General features: G+C 49.3%; 1 protein-coding gene across 2 annotated transcripts in view; it reads right to left on the bottom strand.

Moving 5' to 3' along the window:
- Positions 1-11,746, bottom strand: part of MYO1D (myosin ID) — a 283,903-nt gene extending 272,157 nt beyond the window's left edge. The window contains exon 1 of one of the 2 annotated variants that reach the window (XM_080678530.1): positions 11,310-11,746. In XM_080678530.1, coding sequence (XP_080534656.1) covers positions 11,310-11,404 — 95 coding nt within the window. In that variant the 5' untranslated portion in view covers positions 11,405-11,746. The remainder of the gene's footprint in view (positions 1-11,309) is intronic. The other variant, XM_080678531.1, reaches the window with a different exon arrangement.
- Between the last annotated feature and the right edge of the window lie 6,698 nt (positions 11,747-18,444).

Below are 18,444 nucleotides of genomic sequence, written 5' to 3' on the forward strand. Positions count from 1 at the left end.
ATTGAACACAAAGCAGTGGTTTGAGACGGAGCCATTCGGGATCACCCTGACACCGAGACGGACGATCCCCTATTGTACAAGTTACTCAAAGCAGACTTTGTGGTCAGAGGGGAAAAAATGGCTTGAATTTCTCTTGGTGTTTGCTTCATTGTTTCAGATGAAGCCATTTTTTGACTAATTCGTTTGCTTCTAGAAGTAATGGGACCCTTGAATATACATAATAGTAATTCCGCCCCCCCCCCCCCAAGTGTTAGTAATATGATTGTGGGAGATACATGGAGAGAAACAAAAGCAAAGTTGTTCCTTGATATATCTTTTTCCATCTATCCCATTTGGGTTTTTTATTTTTTTTATTGACTTCAGAGAGGAATTGAGAGGGACAGAGAGATAGAAACATCAATGATGAGAATCGTTGACTGGCTACCTCCTGCACGCCCCCTGCTGGGGATCAAGCCAAAAACCGGGGCATATGCCCTGACCAGGAATTAAACCATGACCTTCTGGTTCATAGGTTGATGCTAAAACACTGAGCCACACCGGCTGGCCGGCTGGCCGGCTGGCCGAACCCTTTTTTTTTTTTTTTTTTTTGTAAGAACTCTGAATTGGCTCATGATTCTTTTAAAAACTAGTCAGCAGTAAGCAATCTTATTAAAACTAAGTCACTTTACTAGAGTTAACACTTTAATCTCACTAAGGTGAAGTTCATTTCTATACTTCGCACCAAGGAGACAAAACGTGGGGGGAATGGAAGAGGTCTCATTCAACCAAGGAGACAAAACGTGGGGGAAATGGAGGAGGTCTCATTCAGCTGCCTGGAATCTTAAATATCTTCGAGGGTGAGGCTGGGACAATGAGGAGACTGAGAGGTGGGCAAAGTATCAAGAGGAACCAGCTGATGCTCTCGAATCCCTTCTCCATCCAATGAAGTCACTTATAAGAACCCTTTACTTTAAAATCATCTCCTTCCAAAAAGCAGATCATCCCCATTTCACCAATCAGGCATCAGAAAATTTGCACTTTCTTTTCTAGGCCCAAAGGCAAGACACACTTTTTTAACTGAGCAAAGTTTTTCTCTAACCCTGTCCCTCCTGTCATCAGGGCCTGCCTCCCCAAGAATAAACTGAGTTCGAACTATATCCCGCCCACCCCTTCCCACCTGAGGTACACCTTATCCCTGGAACAGTTACACACTGCCAAATTATTTCTCAACAATGACATTCTCAGTCCCTCCTTCTAACTGATCTCATCGAGGCACGAGAAAGAACGGATCGAGCTAATTTACATGAATGCAGCTGGTCTGCAGTAGGAGTAATGGACTTTTTAAACTCTAGTTGGAAGGATATGGGGCAGCATTAGACAGGAATGACAAAAAGTGCAGACAGTGTGGAGGGAAATATTTTTGAGCAATGGAAGCTGGCTAGCAGCATGGCCAGCCCCCTCGTGCTGAAAGTGGGTGAGAGAGAAGAAACGTGGGGGCGGCGGGGGTCATTGGGCAGTGGGGGCTGCGTGAAGGAGACTGCTTCCAGATGAGAGACCATCTACTTCCAACAAGGGTCTGCTCAGGCTCTACCCCCTCACAGAGCCCTTTCCACCGACTCCCAATCCCATTCTCTTTTTTCCTGAAATTCCCTCAGAACTCTAGTACATAACATATATACAGCTCAATTATACTGTCACCAGTCCTCTTATTTTTATTTTTTAAAAATATATTTTTATTGATTTCAGAGAGGAAGGGAGACAGAGAGATAGAAACATCAGTGAGGAGACAGAATCAATGATCAGTTGCCTCCTGCATGCTCCCTACTGGGGATCAAGCCCGCAACCCAGGCATGTGCCCCGACCGGGAATCAAACAAAGACCTCCTGGTTCATAGGTTGACACTCAATCACTGAGCCACGATGGCCAGGCACCAGTCCTCCTCTTTAAAAATACGGCATGTTAATCTCTTCTCTGCAGGAACTCCTTCAAAGAATTGACTGTCTGCACTATTCCTGTTGGCTCAGTAATATTCTATTTTATGTTGATCTGTTTATTAAGGCATCTTTTACTCTCAATAAAGCTACCCCCGCAAAGAGTGACTTCGTAAAAAGTAACTCTCACCACAGTACCCAACACAACGTTAAGTACACAGGCAAGAATTCAAGTACGTAGTTGCTAACTTTAAAGCCAGGAGATTATATTACAAATACCGGTCTATAGTTTAATAAGGAAACAAGTTACATATTAAAACAAACAAACAAAACGACTTTCTACTTTAAGTTCCTCACCCAGCTACAGTGCCTGGGGATTTCAGGCACCAACGTCACCAACCTTCGTGAAAGCAGAGAACAGTGTGACATGCAGAATAAAATATTTTGGAAATTTTTAATAGGAATAGCAGATTTCCTTTTCCAAAGAGTTGAAAACAATTTTCAGAGATTAGGCTGTGATGCCGCTGGAGAGAGCAGGAGTATGAGTATGTGTGGGGTGACAGTTATGCAGAGAATTGGGAATGGCAAAGGAACTTGGTCCACAGGACTGGGGACAGCGGACCACCAACCGAGCATCTGCTCTGCTACGGGTACCACGTTGCGTGTAGTACAGGTGCTATAATTTAGTCTTCACAATAACACATCATCTTTACAGATGAAGAAACAGAGGCTCAGGGAGGCAAACTTACTTGTCCGAGGCCACGTAGGTGGTAGTAAGTGGACAGAAACAGGATAAGGTCTATATTTGTCCATCTCCAATGATCTTGCTCTCTCCACTAGGGAACCCCAACCCCTTCCACAGCATTTTTCATCCTTGCCTCCCAAAGGAACCAAAGCAAATAGATCTGTCTTCATGAGGAAGGAAGAAGTGAAAGTAGACCTCCAGCAGCAACGGGGTCAGGGCAGGGAGGTGAGGCCATTTGGGAAGGATTCAGGAAGATAGTTAACATTAGTTGGGTGGGCATTATGTACCAAGCACTGACCAGACACTTTTTACACATCACGTGATTTCATCCCAATAATCCTGAAAAGCAATCATTTTATATAGAACTAGTGGCCGGTGCACGGATCTGTGCACATTGAAAGGGAATCTGGTGTGGGTGAACCAGATTTGGGGCCAACAGGGCCCCAGCAACAAGATAACCCACGGCCGATTCTGCGAGGAATCAGGCTCCCTCCTCCCTCCGCTCTTGGCCCGGGGTGTGGTCAAGATTCAGGGCTGACAGGGCCCCAGCAGCAACCTAACCTACTGGTCAGGGCGTTTGCCCCCTGGTGGTCATTGCACATCATAGCTACCAGTCCAAGGGTCGAATGGTCGCTTAGGCTTTTATACATAGAGACTAGAGGCCCGGTGCACGAAATTCGTGCATGGGGGGAGGGGTGTCCCTCAGCCCAGCCTGCACCCTCTCCAATCTGGGACCCCTCGAGGGATGTCCGACTGCCCGTTTAGGCCCGATCCCACTTGGATCGGGCCTAAACGGGCAGTCGGACATCCCTCTCACAGTCCAGGACGGCTGGCTCCCAACTGCTCACCTGCCTGCCTTCCTGATTGCCCCTAAACACTTCTGCCTGCCAGCCTGATCACCCCCTAACTACTCCCCTGACAGCCTGATTTATGCCTAACTGCTCCCCTGCAGGCCTGGTCACCCCTAACTGCCCTCCCCTGCAGGCCTGGTACCCCTCCCAACTGCCCTCCCCTGCAGGCCTGGGTCCCTCCCAACTGCCTTTCCCTGCAGGCCTGGTTGCCCCCAACTTCCCTCCTCTGCCGCCTTGGTCACCCCTAACTGCCCTCCCCTGCAGGCTTGATTGCCCCCAACTGCCCTCCCTTGCAGGCCTGGTCCCTCCCAACTGCCCTCTCCTGCTGGCCTGGTCCCTCCCAACTGCCCTCCCCTGCTGGCCTTCTTGTGGTGGCCATCTTGTGTCCACATGGGGGCAGGATCTTTGACCACATGGGGGCAGCCATCTTGTATGTTGGAGTGATGGTCAATCTGCATATTACTCTTTTATTAGATAGGATAGAGGCCTGGTGCATGGGTGGGGGCCAGCTGGTTTGCCCTGAAGGGTGGCCCGGATCAGGGTGGGGGTTCCCTTGGGGCGTGGGGTGGCCTGGGCGAGGGGCCTGTGGTGGTTTGCAGGCCGGCCATGACCCCTGCAACCCAAGCGGAGGCCCTGGTATCTGGGATTTATTTATCTTCTACAATTGAAACTTTGTAGCCTGGAGTGGAGCCAAGCCTTCTTCTTGCTCCGTGGCGGCAGCCATTTTTGGGGGGATTTATGTATCTTCTATAATTGAAACTTTGTAGCCTCAAGCGGAGGCCTGGGCCGGCCAGGGTGTGCGGAAAGCTTGGCTTCCTCCATCGCCGGGGGCAACCCTAGCCTCCTGCTCTCTCCAGCTCCGTGGCTGCCGCCATTTCTGTTTGGATTTATGTATCTTCTATCATTGAAACTTTGTAGCCTTGAGTGGAGGCCTAGGCCAGCAAGGGCAGGCGGAAAGCTTGGCTTCCTCCATTGCCAGGGAAACCCAAGCCTCCCTCCTGCTCTCTGTGGCTGTAGCTATCTTAGTCGGGTTTATTTGCATATTTGCTCCTGATTGGCTGGTGGGCGTGGCTGGTGGGTGTAGCTGAGTGATGGTTAATTTGCATATTACTCTTTTATTAGATAGGATAAGGAAACTGAGACTTAGGCAAGTTAATCTACCCTAAGTCTTAAAGCAAAAAAGAATAGAAGTGGCCCAGCTGGTGTGACTCAGTAGTTGAGTGTCAACCTGTGAACCAGGAGGTCACGGTTTGATTCCTGGTCAAGGCATATGCCCAGGTTGTGGGCTTGATCCCCAGGGTGGGGTATGCAGGAGGCAGCCGATCAATGATTCCCTCTCATCATTGATGTTTCTCTCTCTCTCTCCCTCTCCCTGCCTCTCTGAAATCAATAGAAATGTATTTTAGAAAAAGAGTAGAAGTGTAGCTGGGTTTTGAACTTGGTCAGTTAGGTCTCAAAGACTGTGCTCTTTCCACTGCTCCCTGTCACAAGCATGCTCTCCCTCCTCTTCTTCCCATCAATGCCCAAAACTAACGTTTGAGGAAACTGTTCTATTAAGAGACCTAACCAGTAATTATATGGCAGTTGAACCGAAAGGAGCCTGCTTCCCACAGGAAATAAAACTGTCATCTCGACCCGAGGAGTGTAACAGACAAGGAGAGAGAGGCTTCCAATGTATATTTTAGAATGCTGTTACCCTCTGACCCCATTCATGGATGGAGCTGACATTTTTATAGACCCTGTCAGGGAGGCTCATCAACAGCTCATCGACCCAGCGGGGCTGCACCACCACGGACAGCAGTTTCCAGCTCGCTCCACTGAGCAGGGCCAGTGATCCTATCCGGTCCAACAGCAACCCAGCAATGGGTGCCAGAGAATGGCCATAAAACGGGACCAGTCCTGGAGAGAGGGGCCTTTTGGCGGCGCTGGCTCCGACGTAGGTGACAATGTCAACAAAGAGCTCTCCGCATTAGGGTAATAATCCACAGTGCAGACAACTGACACAGGGGCCATTAAATAAACACATCTCTGTCCGTATACCGGAGGCACCATCTTTGTCTCCACGTTAAGCAAAAAGGCCAAAGCTCATCTCTTGAATGCAGCAGCAGAACCCTTCCTAAATCTGCAAGGCAACGCACCGGCGGCGGCTCCTGAGGGCCTGCTTCCACCCACATCTGGCTCTATTTGGGAGCTAAATTCAGCAGAAGTCTCCAGGGTCAACAAATGACCCCGAGTAAAAATAGTCTTGGAAATCTGTCATGGAGGGAGCAGGAAAGGAAACGAGACGGCAGGGTGATTCACTCCAAATGGCAGCTCCCAAAACCAAAAGCTCATTTCTGTCCCAATCCGAAGCCAATGTGCAAAACAGGCACAGCGCACACTGTCCTTTTCCGAAGGCCTCTGGAAGGGGCTGCCAAAGAATTTCACAGGGAAGCCAAGAAGATTTAGTGTGCCATTCACCCCTCCTATAAATCTAACCAGGGCCGCTTCGAACCAACGCTCTGGACCAATTGCAGGTTTATCCTTGCTTGAAGACCACCCAGAGTAGCTAAGGCTTTGCCCCTGGCAAGCAAGAGGGATCCTTCACCCCACCAAATTTTCCAAATGACCAAAGAGTTGCTGAGAAAGAGGACAGAGATTGTGATTGTGTGTGTGTGTGCGCGCGCCTGTTCGCTGCCTTTCTAATTCTACACCCCACTCCCCCCGCCACCACAGTTAAGATGTATTAAAATAAGTATAATATTTTAGAAGACTATATGCTTTTTCAAATTAAGGCTTCTACTGGTTGAAAAAGAATCAGCCTATACTTGACTGCTCAGGTGACTCATTTTAAGATGGAGGGAACACCTAGGTACCCAATTCTGCAGCAGATAGAAAACATCACAGCCACTCACCTGCACTGTCCCTTTAAAGCCCTGTACCTGATGCTGTGTTCATAATTTATGCTCTTTTCCTTAAAGATGGTTCCCCACCTCCTCAACTGTAAGGAGTTTCAAAGGACCACAAGGCCTGGACCCACCTCTGGGCAGGCTCTCTGTCTTCGAAGAGCTCGCAATCTGGTGGGCGGGCAGGCGTGCGGGGAACAACACCATCATATGATACATTCTCTCTAACAGCAGGACCAAGTGTCCATGTACCCTGGGCGCACAGGTAAGAGTGGAACGAACCCTGACGTGGCGGACTGGGAGAGACGTCTCAGAACTGGTCTTCAAGAATGAGTACGAGTGTGACAGGCAGGGAGGGTAGAGGTGAGGGAAGGAGAACATTCCAAGGGACTGAGAACAGCCCAGGCCTGTGGCTCTCAAACGCAGACAATGTCCCCTCGCCCCAAGGGGTATTTAGCAATATCTGGAGACATCCTGGTGGTATAAATGGGAGAGGAGTGGTACTACTGGCGTCTGGGGGATAGAAGCCAAGGATGCTGCTAAACATTCTCCAGTGCCCAGGACAGCCCCCACAACAAAGCCGTCTCCAAGGCCAAGAGTGCTAAGGCTGAGACACCTGGTCCAAGCAAAGGTATAAAACACACAGTGTGTCACGGCCAGGGCTTCGAGTGGTCATAGGTTAAAAGTGAGACATTGCCTGTAGCTTTGGCAAACAGAGGGCTTTAAATGACCGCTTTTACGGCAGAGAAAAGCCAATAAGAGAGGGGAGGAAACGTTAAATTTCCAAGGAGCCAAGATAGAAGGCTGAGCCGATCCCTTATTCTTAAAACAGAAACCACCACCAACGAAGTTAGGAAACTGGCCTCCCGGGAGCCGACGGTGTATTTCTTCGTCCTGTGCCATGAGAAGCAGGACTCTCGGGGACGCTGTCCTCGGCTCGAGGCCACTCCAGAGCAGCAGTCCGCATTCTTCCCTTCACGGGGGTGGCTAAGTGAGGAGCGAGGAGCACAGTTGTTCCATGTGGCTCGCCCTGGCGGGGCGCTCACTTCGAGAGAGGGTGCAATGCTGCTGTGAATGCTGGGAAAACTGCAGTACAGGAATGGCCCACGCAAAGGGGGCTTCGGGTCCGGAGAGGGAGTGGCTACGAGGAGAGCAGAATATGGTGGGGAAGCCACGGCCAGGGCTTCGAGTGGTCATGAGGGTTGTTGGCAGGAGCCATGCCTGACCGTGAAGGCAGGAGGTGCCTGGGGAGGAATCTTACCCTTGAAAACGGAGTGAGGAGCTTACCAGAGCAGCCAAAACCACCTCGTCCTCCACCTCCACAGAAAGTAAAAACAAACAGAAGAAACCTCCCCTAGCAAGAGACTTCTAGCAGGGAAAGGTGGCGGCCCTCAAGCTACCGGCAGTTTGGGGCATAAGGGTAAAACATAAAAACTGAAACTCCTTCTCCGATACAGGTACTGACTCGCACTAATCCACATCACCCTTCAATCTTGCCTCCTGCAGACTCACATGCACGGACACCCATGTACGTCAATTTTTAAAGAGAGAAACACGAAGGGGAAAGTTGCATCAATTGTAGCGGATGTCTAAAAGTCAAGCCTTAGTTCCAACAGGAAAAGAAAAGGCCAGCGCAGTAGCAAAATAAGCAGATAACTCTAAATGGACAATGTCATAAAAGGGTCAAAAAGGAAAGTGAAACATTCTTTTTTCTCTCTCGATGAAAAACACTGTCACAAGAATGTGCCCACCAGTGTGCTGGGTGCTGCTGTTGGAAAAATTAAAGTCGAGTTTGGATGACACAGACCCCTGAAACAATTGCAGCCTTGGGGGCCTCACTATAGGCCCCGGACCAAAAATCCTAAAGAGGGCCTTGCAGAAGCCCGGGGGGGAGCAGAGGACAGGGCATTCCAACGGAGTGAGAGAAGCACAGGTCGGGAAGGCAGGAATGACGGGGCACATGCACACTTATTACAGAGAGATGAAATACTCTCCAATCTCGTCTGGATCCAGCCATAAACATACACACGGCATGGCCCAACCACCCATGTCCTGGGAGATGAAAACACAACCTCACAGAAGAGCACCTGTACCTGCAGTGAGTTTCTGGTCTCCTTCTGCAAAGTGCACGTGTCCCAGGGCCGCGGCAGCATGAGCCCGGGAGCTCAAGCAGCTACACACTGAAACAGTTTGCAGGGGTATCAGGGTGACAAGAAATTCAGACTGCCAAAGAGAGGACTGCTTTCCACCTGGGTCTTCAGGGTTCACAGCTGAGGAGGAGGGTAAGGGCGCTGCTCCCCTTGGCTGGGATTGTATTTACAGCTACGGGGAACAAACCACTGCCAGCATATAAGTAAATCGTGAACATCGCCCAATCTGTACAATGAGAATTGCAGCCAATTCTAAGAGTTGTCAAGTACTCACACAGATGAGACACACACACACACACACACACACACACACACACACACACACACGTCTGAGTATCCAGAATCTTGACTGACATGGTGACTGAGCATGAAGGCAGACCTAGAATCCTGGGCATTAGCCAGGGGACGTGCTAATGAGAGCTGTGGGGATTCCTCTGATACCTCCTTCCCCTCCAGATGATGTATTCACTATCACCCAGAGTAGGTTTTCGTGCCTCCACACCTCTGCTCACGCTACTCTATCCTCAGTGGTCGGCAAACTCATTAGTCAACAGAGCCAAATATCAACAGTACAACGATTGAAATTTCTTTTGAGAGCCAAATTTTTTAAACTTAAACTTCTTCTAACGCCACTTCTTCAAAATAGACTCGCCCAGGCCGTGGTATTTTGTGGAAGAGCCACACTCAAGGGGCCAAAGAGCCGCATGTGGCTCGCAAGCCGCAGTTTGCCGACCACGGGCCTAGACAAATCCTATGCATCCTTTATGACTCAACTTGACTCAACTTTTCTCATCCTCTATATCAAGCATGTCAAACTCGCAGCCTCTAGGCCGCATGCCTTGTTTGGCCCGTGTTAGCCTTTGAGTTTGACATGCTTGCTCTACATGGTGTTCTAAGCCAGCCTCAAGCATCTCCCTCTTCAATTACTTAGCAAAGAATCACCTAAGCTCTATAAGGCTTAATTAGCTCTTCTGTTGTTTTCTTCACCTATTTAAATCAAAAACAATTTTCACCTTTCTCCCTGTCTTCATCGACATGACCCCTCTCTGAGAGGCATGGAGCACATTTTATAGGTCTTTGGATCCTCCCACCCTACCTCCTAGGGTGCCTTATACAATTAAACTGCCAAGTTCTCTTTTGTGCACATAGTTAAATTTGGCTCACATTAATCATCTTAAGATTCAAACCTCACACTTAGAAAACCTGCAACCACCCAACTGGCATGCCTCAGTGGTTGAGCGTCAACCTATGAACCAGGAGGTCACTGGTTCAATTCCCGGTTAGGACGCATGCCTGGGGTTGTGAGCCCAATCCCTGGTATGGGGCATGTAGGAGGCAGCCGATCAAGGATTCTCTCTCATCGTTGATGCTTCTCTCTCTCTCCCCCTTTCCCTTAATCTCTGAAATCAATAAAAATAAATAAATAAAATAACACATCTGCAACCAATGATATATGAAAGCAAAACAAAAATATAATTAAGCACTGAAAAATCTTGCAAGTCCTCATTATTTTACAAATGAGGACACTCACACAGGTGTGTGTGTTTGTAATAGGCAGGTGTAGAAAATTAGGTCCCATTCTCTGGGACACAAGGAAATCTGGCCACGAGCAGATGAAGACTCTAATGGGGGTTTGCAATTGCAAAGGTTAAAAAAGGTTTTCAAATACAAATTGAGACCAGCAGGGGTAATTAATAGTGAGATGTGGGGTTAGTTAAGCACCAAAACCTAGAAGACTATGGTGTTCACTTCCTACGAGTATGGTGTGATATTTAACATAAACCTGGCCAGAACTTCCAGGTAACGCACAGACCAAAACTCGGTTATTTTGAAACTCTATTTACTGTAATGGTTTTAAAAAAAACCCCAAAAAACTACTTTAAAGCTCTGCTTACATATTACTCTATCAAAAGAGAAAGAAATCACATGTAGAAGACTTTCTAAAAATAAATTCGTCTTTGGAAGCTCATTTGGGGGTGCTGAGTTGTGACTGCATTTTCAAGGATGTCAATAACACAAGGGCTCCATCCATAACTCCTTGAAAAAAAAAAAAATTGAAACCATGAACGCCTTGTCAAATTCAGACAGTTTATCTTGGCACTGGCAAGCCGAGCAGTCTCTTCGATGTCTGGAAACGTGTCTAATTACGTGTAGAGAGTAACTAAAAAATAGCCCGTGTCCTGGAACAGACAGCTCAGGGATCACTCCATAGCATCCTGCACGACGCGATGGAACCACGCCAGGGAGGGGAGTGGGGAGGAGAAGGGAAGAGAAAAAGAAAAGCAGCAAGTGTGAAACCGGGATGCGCCCCTAGCTCCTCTCCTAAACAACCTCTAGCCTTCCCAGGACTTCGGGCCGCCACGACTCTCCCTAAAGTTACGTTCCTTTACTTTTGTTTCCATGAGGTCACCCGGCCCGCCCACATCACTTACCTGGGGGAGCACACTAGCCTGCTCTGCCCCCAGCGCTGCCTCCAGCTCCGCACAGCCCTTACACCTCCCACCCACCCCCACCCCCGCGTCCGGACAGCACCCGGGGCACCCCTCTCAGGAAGGCGCAGCCCTCCAGCTCAGCACGCCCCTTACACGCCAATGCAGCCGCGCCCGGGGCGTCCTTTCTCGGCAAAGAGCCCGGGATACCCCATTCCGGTGGCACTCCATTCCTTGAGTTCGGGGCGCCCCCGCACCCACAACCCGGCCGCACCGCAGGGGCGCCCCCTCTCGGGGCAGCGCAGGCTCGCGCCAGGGCGCCCGCCGCTCCGCCCTCACCTGAGTCGGAGGTTGGCCATGAACTCGGGCATGGAGACGGTGTCCATCAGCACGAAGTCCGCCTTGCCAAACTCCAGGCTCTCCTGCTCCGCCATGGCGCCGGCGAACGGGCTTAGGTGGGCGCTGCCGGGCTCAGGTGGGAGCGCTGGGGTCGCGGGATCCGGTCCGGGGGCGCGCGGCGAGCTCGGGCGGGGCCGGGGCGAGGCCGCGGGCTGGGGGTTCCGGGGGGAGAGGGGACCGTGCTCCGCTCGAAGGGTCTGGGCCGGACAGAGGCCGCCCCGCTGCTCCTCGGCGCGCTCTCGGTCCGCGCGGCGCACCCGGCAGTTTCCGCTTCTCCCGCGGCGGCTGCCTGGCGCTGTGGGGGACGGGACACCGAGACGGAGACGGCGGCGGCTGGTCCCGCCTCTGGCCTGGGTCTGGCCACGGCCCCGCGGCCCCGCGCCCCGCCCCGGCTTCTCGGGCTCCGCCTGGCCCCGCCTGGCTCCGCCCCGCCGCTGAGACCCCGCCCCGCTGTGGCGCTGGCCTCCACCTCCTCACCTGGGCGGCGCGTTCGCGCGGGGCGGGAGGCGGGGGCGCGCGCGGGGCCGGGCTGGTCGCGGGGCTGCAGCGCCCTCTGGGGACCGGCGCTGGGACCTCGTGGGGCGGGGCCGAGGAGGGCGGACGGAGGAGGGTGGGTGGGAACAAGTGTCCAGGGTGGCGGCCTCTCGCCCTCGCTTGGTAAATGCCAACCAAGTCACAAAAGTAGCCTGCGGAGCTTTTGGCGAGGATAATTCCTCATGATCCAGTCACCCAGCCGCGAAGGCCCTTCTGCTTCTCTGCTCACATCCTCTCCTTGAAAGGATGTTTTGCGCTCAGACTGAAAGAATAACAGCTAACATGTTGATGACAATCAAAGTGACCAAAGCACCTTAGAGAACTTAAGTAACTTGCCACATGGCTAGGAAGTGGGGAAGCTGCATTTTCATCCAGGTCATTTGGCTTATGAGCCCCAGCGGTCAGCCACAGACTGCTTTCCTTTTCCAATGTCCCATAATCCACCTTTCTCTTCCACTCCTCTGAGCATATCATCAAACATCCCCTTATATTATTATTAAGCTTTTAATGTATGTATGGATCATCTCCCTGGGATTATTAGAGGCTACCTGAGCATGGGTCCATGCCCTAAATGTCCCGATATCCCCCTTGGCACCCACCAAGTCCTATTGTACTGCCTTGCACCTGTAGCTATGAAGTCCACAGTGGTTCAATGGACTACTAGAACAAGCTTCGGTGGTCTCCAATTTATAGATACATTGGTTGAGCTTGGAAAATTCCTTGGGAACTTCGACTGCATTTCCCAATGAAAATATTTTATAAATGGCTTTCTAAGGCAGCTCCTCTTCTGCCTGGTGTTCCCGTGAGGACCATTTTCTGTTCCAAAATCTACTAGGGAATCTGGAAGCCCCCAAAGACCTGGATGGGCTCCAGCTCTGTGGGCCAATTTGACTGAGTAAAACAGCCTGAAGGACCCTGCTCATGGCCTGCTTCAGCTGCCGAAACCCACCTGCTTCAGCTGCAGAAACCCACCCTGGCCGAGAGCGCGGGGAAGGCAGCTTGGTCACCTCCCCCGAGAGCTGCCCCACCCCTTGCCCAGGCAGAACTGCAGTCTGACCACCACTGGCAGCTCTCCTTCCTCCAAAGAAACCCCTGTGGGTCTCAGTGTTCTCATTTGTGGAGTAAGACCTCTGGGCTAGACACTGTCCATGGTAGGACTGTCCTTTACGTGGGTCATTTGTGTGGGCCAGCCAGTGGCTAAACAGGTGATTGCATAGAGTATGGTATAGTCATAAAATGCTGGTGTTGGTATGTTTTAACAGAAGTAGAACTGGGTTTCACAAAGAAAAGCAAGAAATCTCAAATGTTGTTCTATTTGGAGCAATCAGGGACCACACTCAATGACCTATTACTAAAGGTATGTATGTATATTTCCTGAGCACTGGGTCACTAGAACAAAAGAGATTGTACAGTGGGTATGATTTATACAGTGATATACAGAGATGGGTTTCAAATGGCCAAAGCAAGGGAACTCTTGTTTCAATCAATATCTCATACAGGAGCCCAACGTATATAACATATACAGAACATATGCAAAGGGGATATTATAAGCCGAGATTAGTATAAAATCAGGCATTCAGACAAATGAGGCTTTTTTGATGAACCCAGATCTGTGTAGCGGGGCTCATTGTCACCTTACATCGGCCTCAGGATTCCAATTTTCTTTTGCATGTGGTTTTGGTTGTACAGTATCAAGACAATTCTGATTTGCATGGGTAAGCAGTCATTTTTTACTCCTTACGGTTTTACATCCAGCCTTTTTAAAGGCCAAAACACAGCTACAATCTGATGAATCAATGACCCATTTACAGGAAGTTTCAATATGTGCAGAGATGGCCGGAGAAACTAAACACTGAAGTCTGCATTCAAACAAGGAACTGTAGAGCAGGTTAGCTCGTTAATCTCCTTTGTGATAAAATTTGTATGTAAACACGTTGGGCTATGTAGTATGTGTGTGTGTTAACACTTGAAAATATACCAAACACCAAAATAAAAATGAACATCACCAATAATGAGATACACATGAGTGATGTGATCTCCTAAAACTGACCTAACGTCACTCACCTGCTGGATATGCATCAGCTGAATCTAATCCTGAAGAAACACCAAATAAACCCACCTTAGGAGGCATTCTACAAAGCAGCCAATCCGCACTCTTCAAAAACATCAACGGCATGAAAGACAGAGAAAGGCTGGGCCAGATTAAAGGACCCCAGAGAGACACCACAACTGAAGGCAATGTGTGACCTGGACTGGGTCTCACACTAGGAAAAGGTAAAAGACATTATTGGGAGAATTGGTGAAATTTGAATACAGACCGTGTATTAGTTGGTTTTCCTGAATTTGATCATTGTGCTGTGGTTCTGTACCAAAATGTCTTTGTTCTTAGGAGATACACTCTAAAGTATTTATGTCTAAAGGGTATGATGGCTCGCCGAAACCGGTTTGGCTCAGTGGATAGAGCGTCGGCCTGCGGACTGAGGGGTCCCGGGTTCGATTCCGGTCAAGGGCATGTACCTTGGTTGCGGGCACATCCTCAGTGGGAGGTGTGCAGGAGGCAGCTGATCGATGTTTCTCTCTCATCGATGTTTCTAGCTCTCTATCCCTCTCCCTTCCTCTCTGTGAAATATCAATAAAATATATTTAAAAAAAAATAAAAAAATAAAGGGTATGATGGCTCAAGTTGTTTGGCAAAGATAATAATAATGTGCTGGATATACCCATAGATAGATAGATGGATAAAGCAAATGTAAACAATTGGTGGATATATAAAGAATATATGGGAGCTTTTTTTTATAGTTTTGTAACTTCTCTTTAAGTTTTCAATTATTTCAAAATATAAAGTTAAAAATCAAATAATGGTCTAAAACTGTTAAAAAAAACTTTGAAAAACTTTATTTAAAATTATCTTTGAGAAATCAAATAATACGTACACATGAAAGTCACAACAGGTGTTTACAGAACTGAAAAACCAGAGTACACTTTGAAAACTGATAGAGAATATCTGTTAGCTCTGGTTGCCATTGCTGTGCTAGGAGATTATAAACACTGAAGGAACAATTCTAAAAGCAAAAATAATGTGATGTTTGCTTTAGTTGTCAAATATGGCCATATGCCCCAGACAGGGTACATCCTGCTCTCTGCCTGAAATTCTTTCCTGCTGTCAGCCTTCACCGCTGTGGCCTCGCTAACTTCTGCTCATCCCTTAGCTCTCAGCCTCAACATCACCTCCTCCAAGATGGCTTCCATGATCTCTTAAGTCAGGGTTGGCTGTCCCTCCTCTGTGTCCCCACAGCACCCTGGAAGTGTCACTCCTGTTACAGCACCGAACACACTTGAGCTCATTGTCCATCTCTCATTAGACTGAGGGGGCCATCAGGGCTGGAAGCGGTGTCTGTTCTGTTTTCGGATGTTACTCTGGCACCTGGTAGCACAGTGCCTCGTGTGTGAAGCTCTTAATAAACAGCCGCTTGATAAATGAAAATGGGATGGTCTCTGATCTGTGGCGTACGTGATGTGAGGTTGTAATCCACCCCCTTGGTCGATCTTCTGCATTGAAATCAGTCTCTGTGCAGCATTTATCTCATTCTCGTCTCCTGCCCCTAGAACAGCCTTGGGCAAACTACGTCCCGCTGGCCGGATCCGGCTGTTCTATCCTGTTCTCTTGCTCTCCCCTCCGCTCCTTTATTTTGAATTTATATTAGTTCACACAAACACTCCATCCATGCTTTTGTTCCGGCCCTCCGGTCCAGTTTAAGAACCCATTGTGGCCCTCGAGTCAAAAAGTTTGCCCACCCCTGCCCTAGAAGCAGGTCTCAGGGCTGTGCTCACTTCTCCCCCGGGGCCAGGCCTGCACACTCTATGTTCACACTGAACAGAAGCTGCTGTTGGGAAAACACTTCTGTAGCTGACAGCTGCTGTAGAGGATCTGCTCCGGGTTATCCATGAAAATCAACTCTGAATCTTCCACAGCAAATATTTGCCCCCGGTCTACCTTCCCAGCATGCTTCTGGGCTGCCCCACCCTCCCTCTCTTTACCAGGTGCTCTGCATCCAGGAAGACAACTCATCGCAGCCTGCGTCCTGCCAGACCCAGGCAGGAAGGCTGGGAAAAGCAGTCACACCGCATATCGTTAGCCCCAGTGATTCCAGAGCAGAAGTAGGAAGGCACATTTATGTTCCAGAGTAACTTCATGATGCGTTCACAGCCTTATAGCCTTGAAATGGAACTCTCTGCCTTAGATATTATTCAACACGTATTTTCTCCTCTTTCATGCCTATGACTGGATTTTAACTCATCCAAGATATGCTCTCTATGGTTAAAGGAGCCTAAATTTTGTAAAATATATTTTCATTGATTTTAGAGAGGAATGGAGAGGGAGAGAAAGATAGAAACATCAATGGTGAGAGAGAATCATTGATCGGCTGCCTCCTGCACACCCCCTACTGGGGTTTGAGCCCACAACCCAGGCATGTGCCCTCCTTGACTGTAATCGAACCCGGGACCCTTCAGTCCACAGGCAGACACTCTATCCACTGAGTCAAACCAGCTAGGGCGAGCCTAAATTTTTTAAAGTAAAAAGAGACCCAACTGTTGCCTCCCTGTTGTCAGTGTATGGCCCACCTGTGGACTGCTTCCCTACCCCACCCCGGCTCCCGCACCCTTGCCTTTCACAGTATAGGCATCCCACAGGACACAGGAGAGGGGGTTTTCATAGCAGGGATCACGAGCATTAACCACCCTGAAAGCCCAAGAAGTGACTTAAGAATTTCATCTTCTCACTTCTAGTTATTAAAGATAGAGGATCAGCCAGCCAGTGACTGATCCAGGGTGCTGTGGGGACACAGAGGAGGGCACAGACCTGGTTCTGGGTCCCAGGGATTTCTGTCCCTGTGGCCCAGCTGAGCTTACCTGTTACAGTGTTGAGTTGGGGACAAGGATCTTCCCTTAGCTCTTTGGCATGGCTGATACTTGCAGGCAGAGCTCCTTTTAATATAATCAAACTAAGCACAGAGGAAGTTGGGCGATGCCCGCAAAGAGGGGGTGGAGATGGAGGAGGAAGGAGAGAAGGAAGGGGCTGCCTCTGCCAGGGACTCAGGGCAGCAGGTGGACAATAACAGGCACTGGTTCTCAATGTTGAGTTTTCGCCATCCTTTGATGATAACGTGTGGACTTTGGCTCCCAAGACAAATGTATCGAGCACATACACAAAGCAATCTGCACGTGAGCTCCTCCCAATACACCACACCCCCGCCCTGCCCCCCAAAATAACCTGTCTATGCATCCCAAGTTAAGAACCCTTGGGCTAAGGGAAGGGTCACACCACAGGTCCTCGTCATTGGGGAGTGGAGAAGAATCTAAGCTCGTCATCACTGTCAGTATCCTGTGAGTCACCAGACAGGCACTGTCCCAAGAGTACATCCTCCTCTGTGGGCAGAGGAGCCACCGATTTGAGGCCACAGGAAAGACAGAATCGGATGGCGCAGGTGGACACAGCCTGGGGCTGCCGCCAGGATTGTTCCTGCCTAGGACAGCATTGTTTCTGACTATAGACATGTCACTGGAATGCGTCCTCTTTGATAAGGACATAAGTACTTATCACACTGAGTTGGAGTTGGCTGTCTAGGCGTGTCCCTAAACTCTCCAGAACAGGGGCCATGCCCTGATCATCCTTTCCTTTCGAGCCCTCAAGCTGTGCCTGGTGCCCCTTAGGTATTTCTTCCCTAGAATAGGGGAATTCATTGGGGGTTAATGTACTAGTAAATGGGTGGGTATAGCTGTAATATTCTATTGCAAGGAGCGTGGCATTTCTCTGAGTCCCAAGCCACAAAACCACTAAATCTCAAGCTAGAGCTAGAAAATGCGGAAGTGTGAGAGGAACTCATGAAAGGGAGAACAAAAAGGCACATCCACAGCTGATGCATGGGTTGATGCTGTCTTAAGGCAGGATGTCTCCCACTTTAAAGTGTATAAGAATCACTTGGAGCCTGTCCGGTGTGGCTCAGTGGTTGAGTGTCAACCTATGAACCAGGAGGTCACAGTTCGATTCCGGGTCAGGGCACATGCCTGGGTTGCGAGCTCCATCCCCAGGAAGGGGCATGCAGGAGGCAGCCGATCAATGATTCTCTCATCATTGATGTTTCTATCTCTCTCTCCCCTTCCTTTCCCCTCTCTGAAATATATATATATATAATATATTATATATATATATTTTTTTAAAAGAAGATATTGCTGGGATTGAGAAAAATTTCAATTCCTTTCTTCCCTTCACCAAAGTAGCACGTAGTTAGTACTAACATCATCTACCGTTAATATTGGGTTAGTATCTACAGAACTGACATTCCAGGAGGAATGTGACATCATGCTCCAGGTGACATCTCCTAATCCGCCTCCCCAACCTGCTCTCCTCCGGCCAGTCACCCAGAGCTTCTCAGCTGGTGGGCAGCACCCGTCTCCTAGAGTTAAGATCATGAAATCAGATGACATTAAAATGCACAGAGTGAGTCTCTGACTTTTCCCAATCAACTGGATTAATTCTTCA

The sequence above is a fragment of the Plecotus auritus genome (assembly GCF_963455305.1).
Source record: "Plecotus auritus genome assembly, chromosome: 7".
Taxonomy (NCBI): Eukaryota; Metazoa; Chordata; class Mammalia; order Chiroptera; family Vespertilionidae; genus Plecotus; species Plecotus auritus.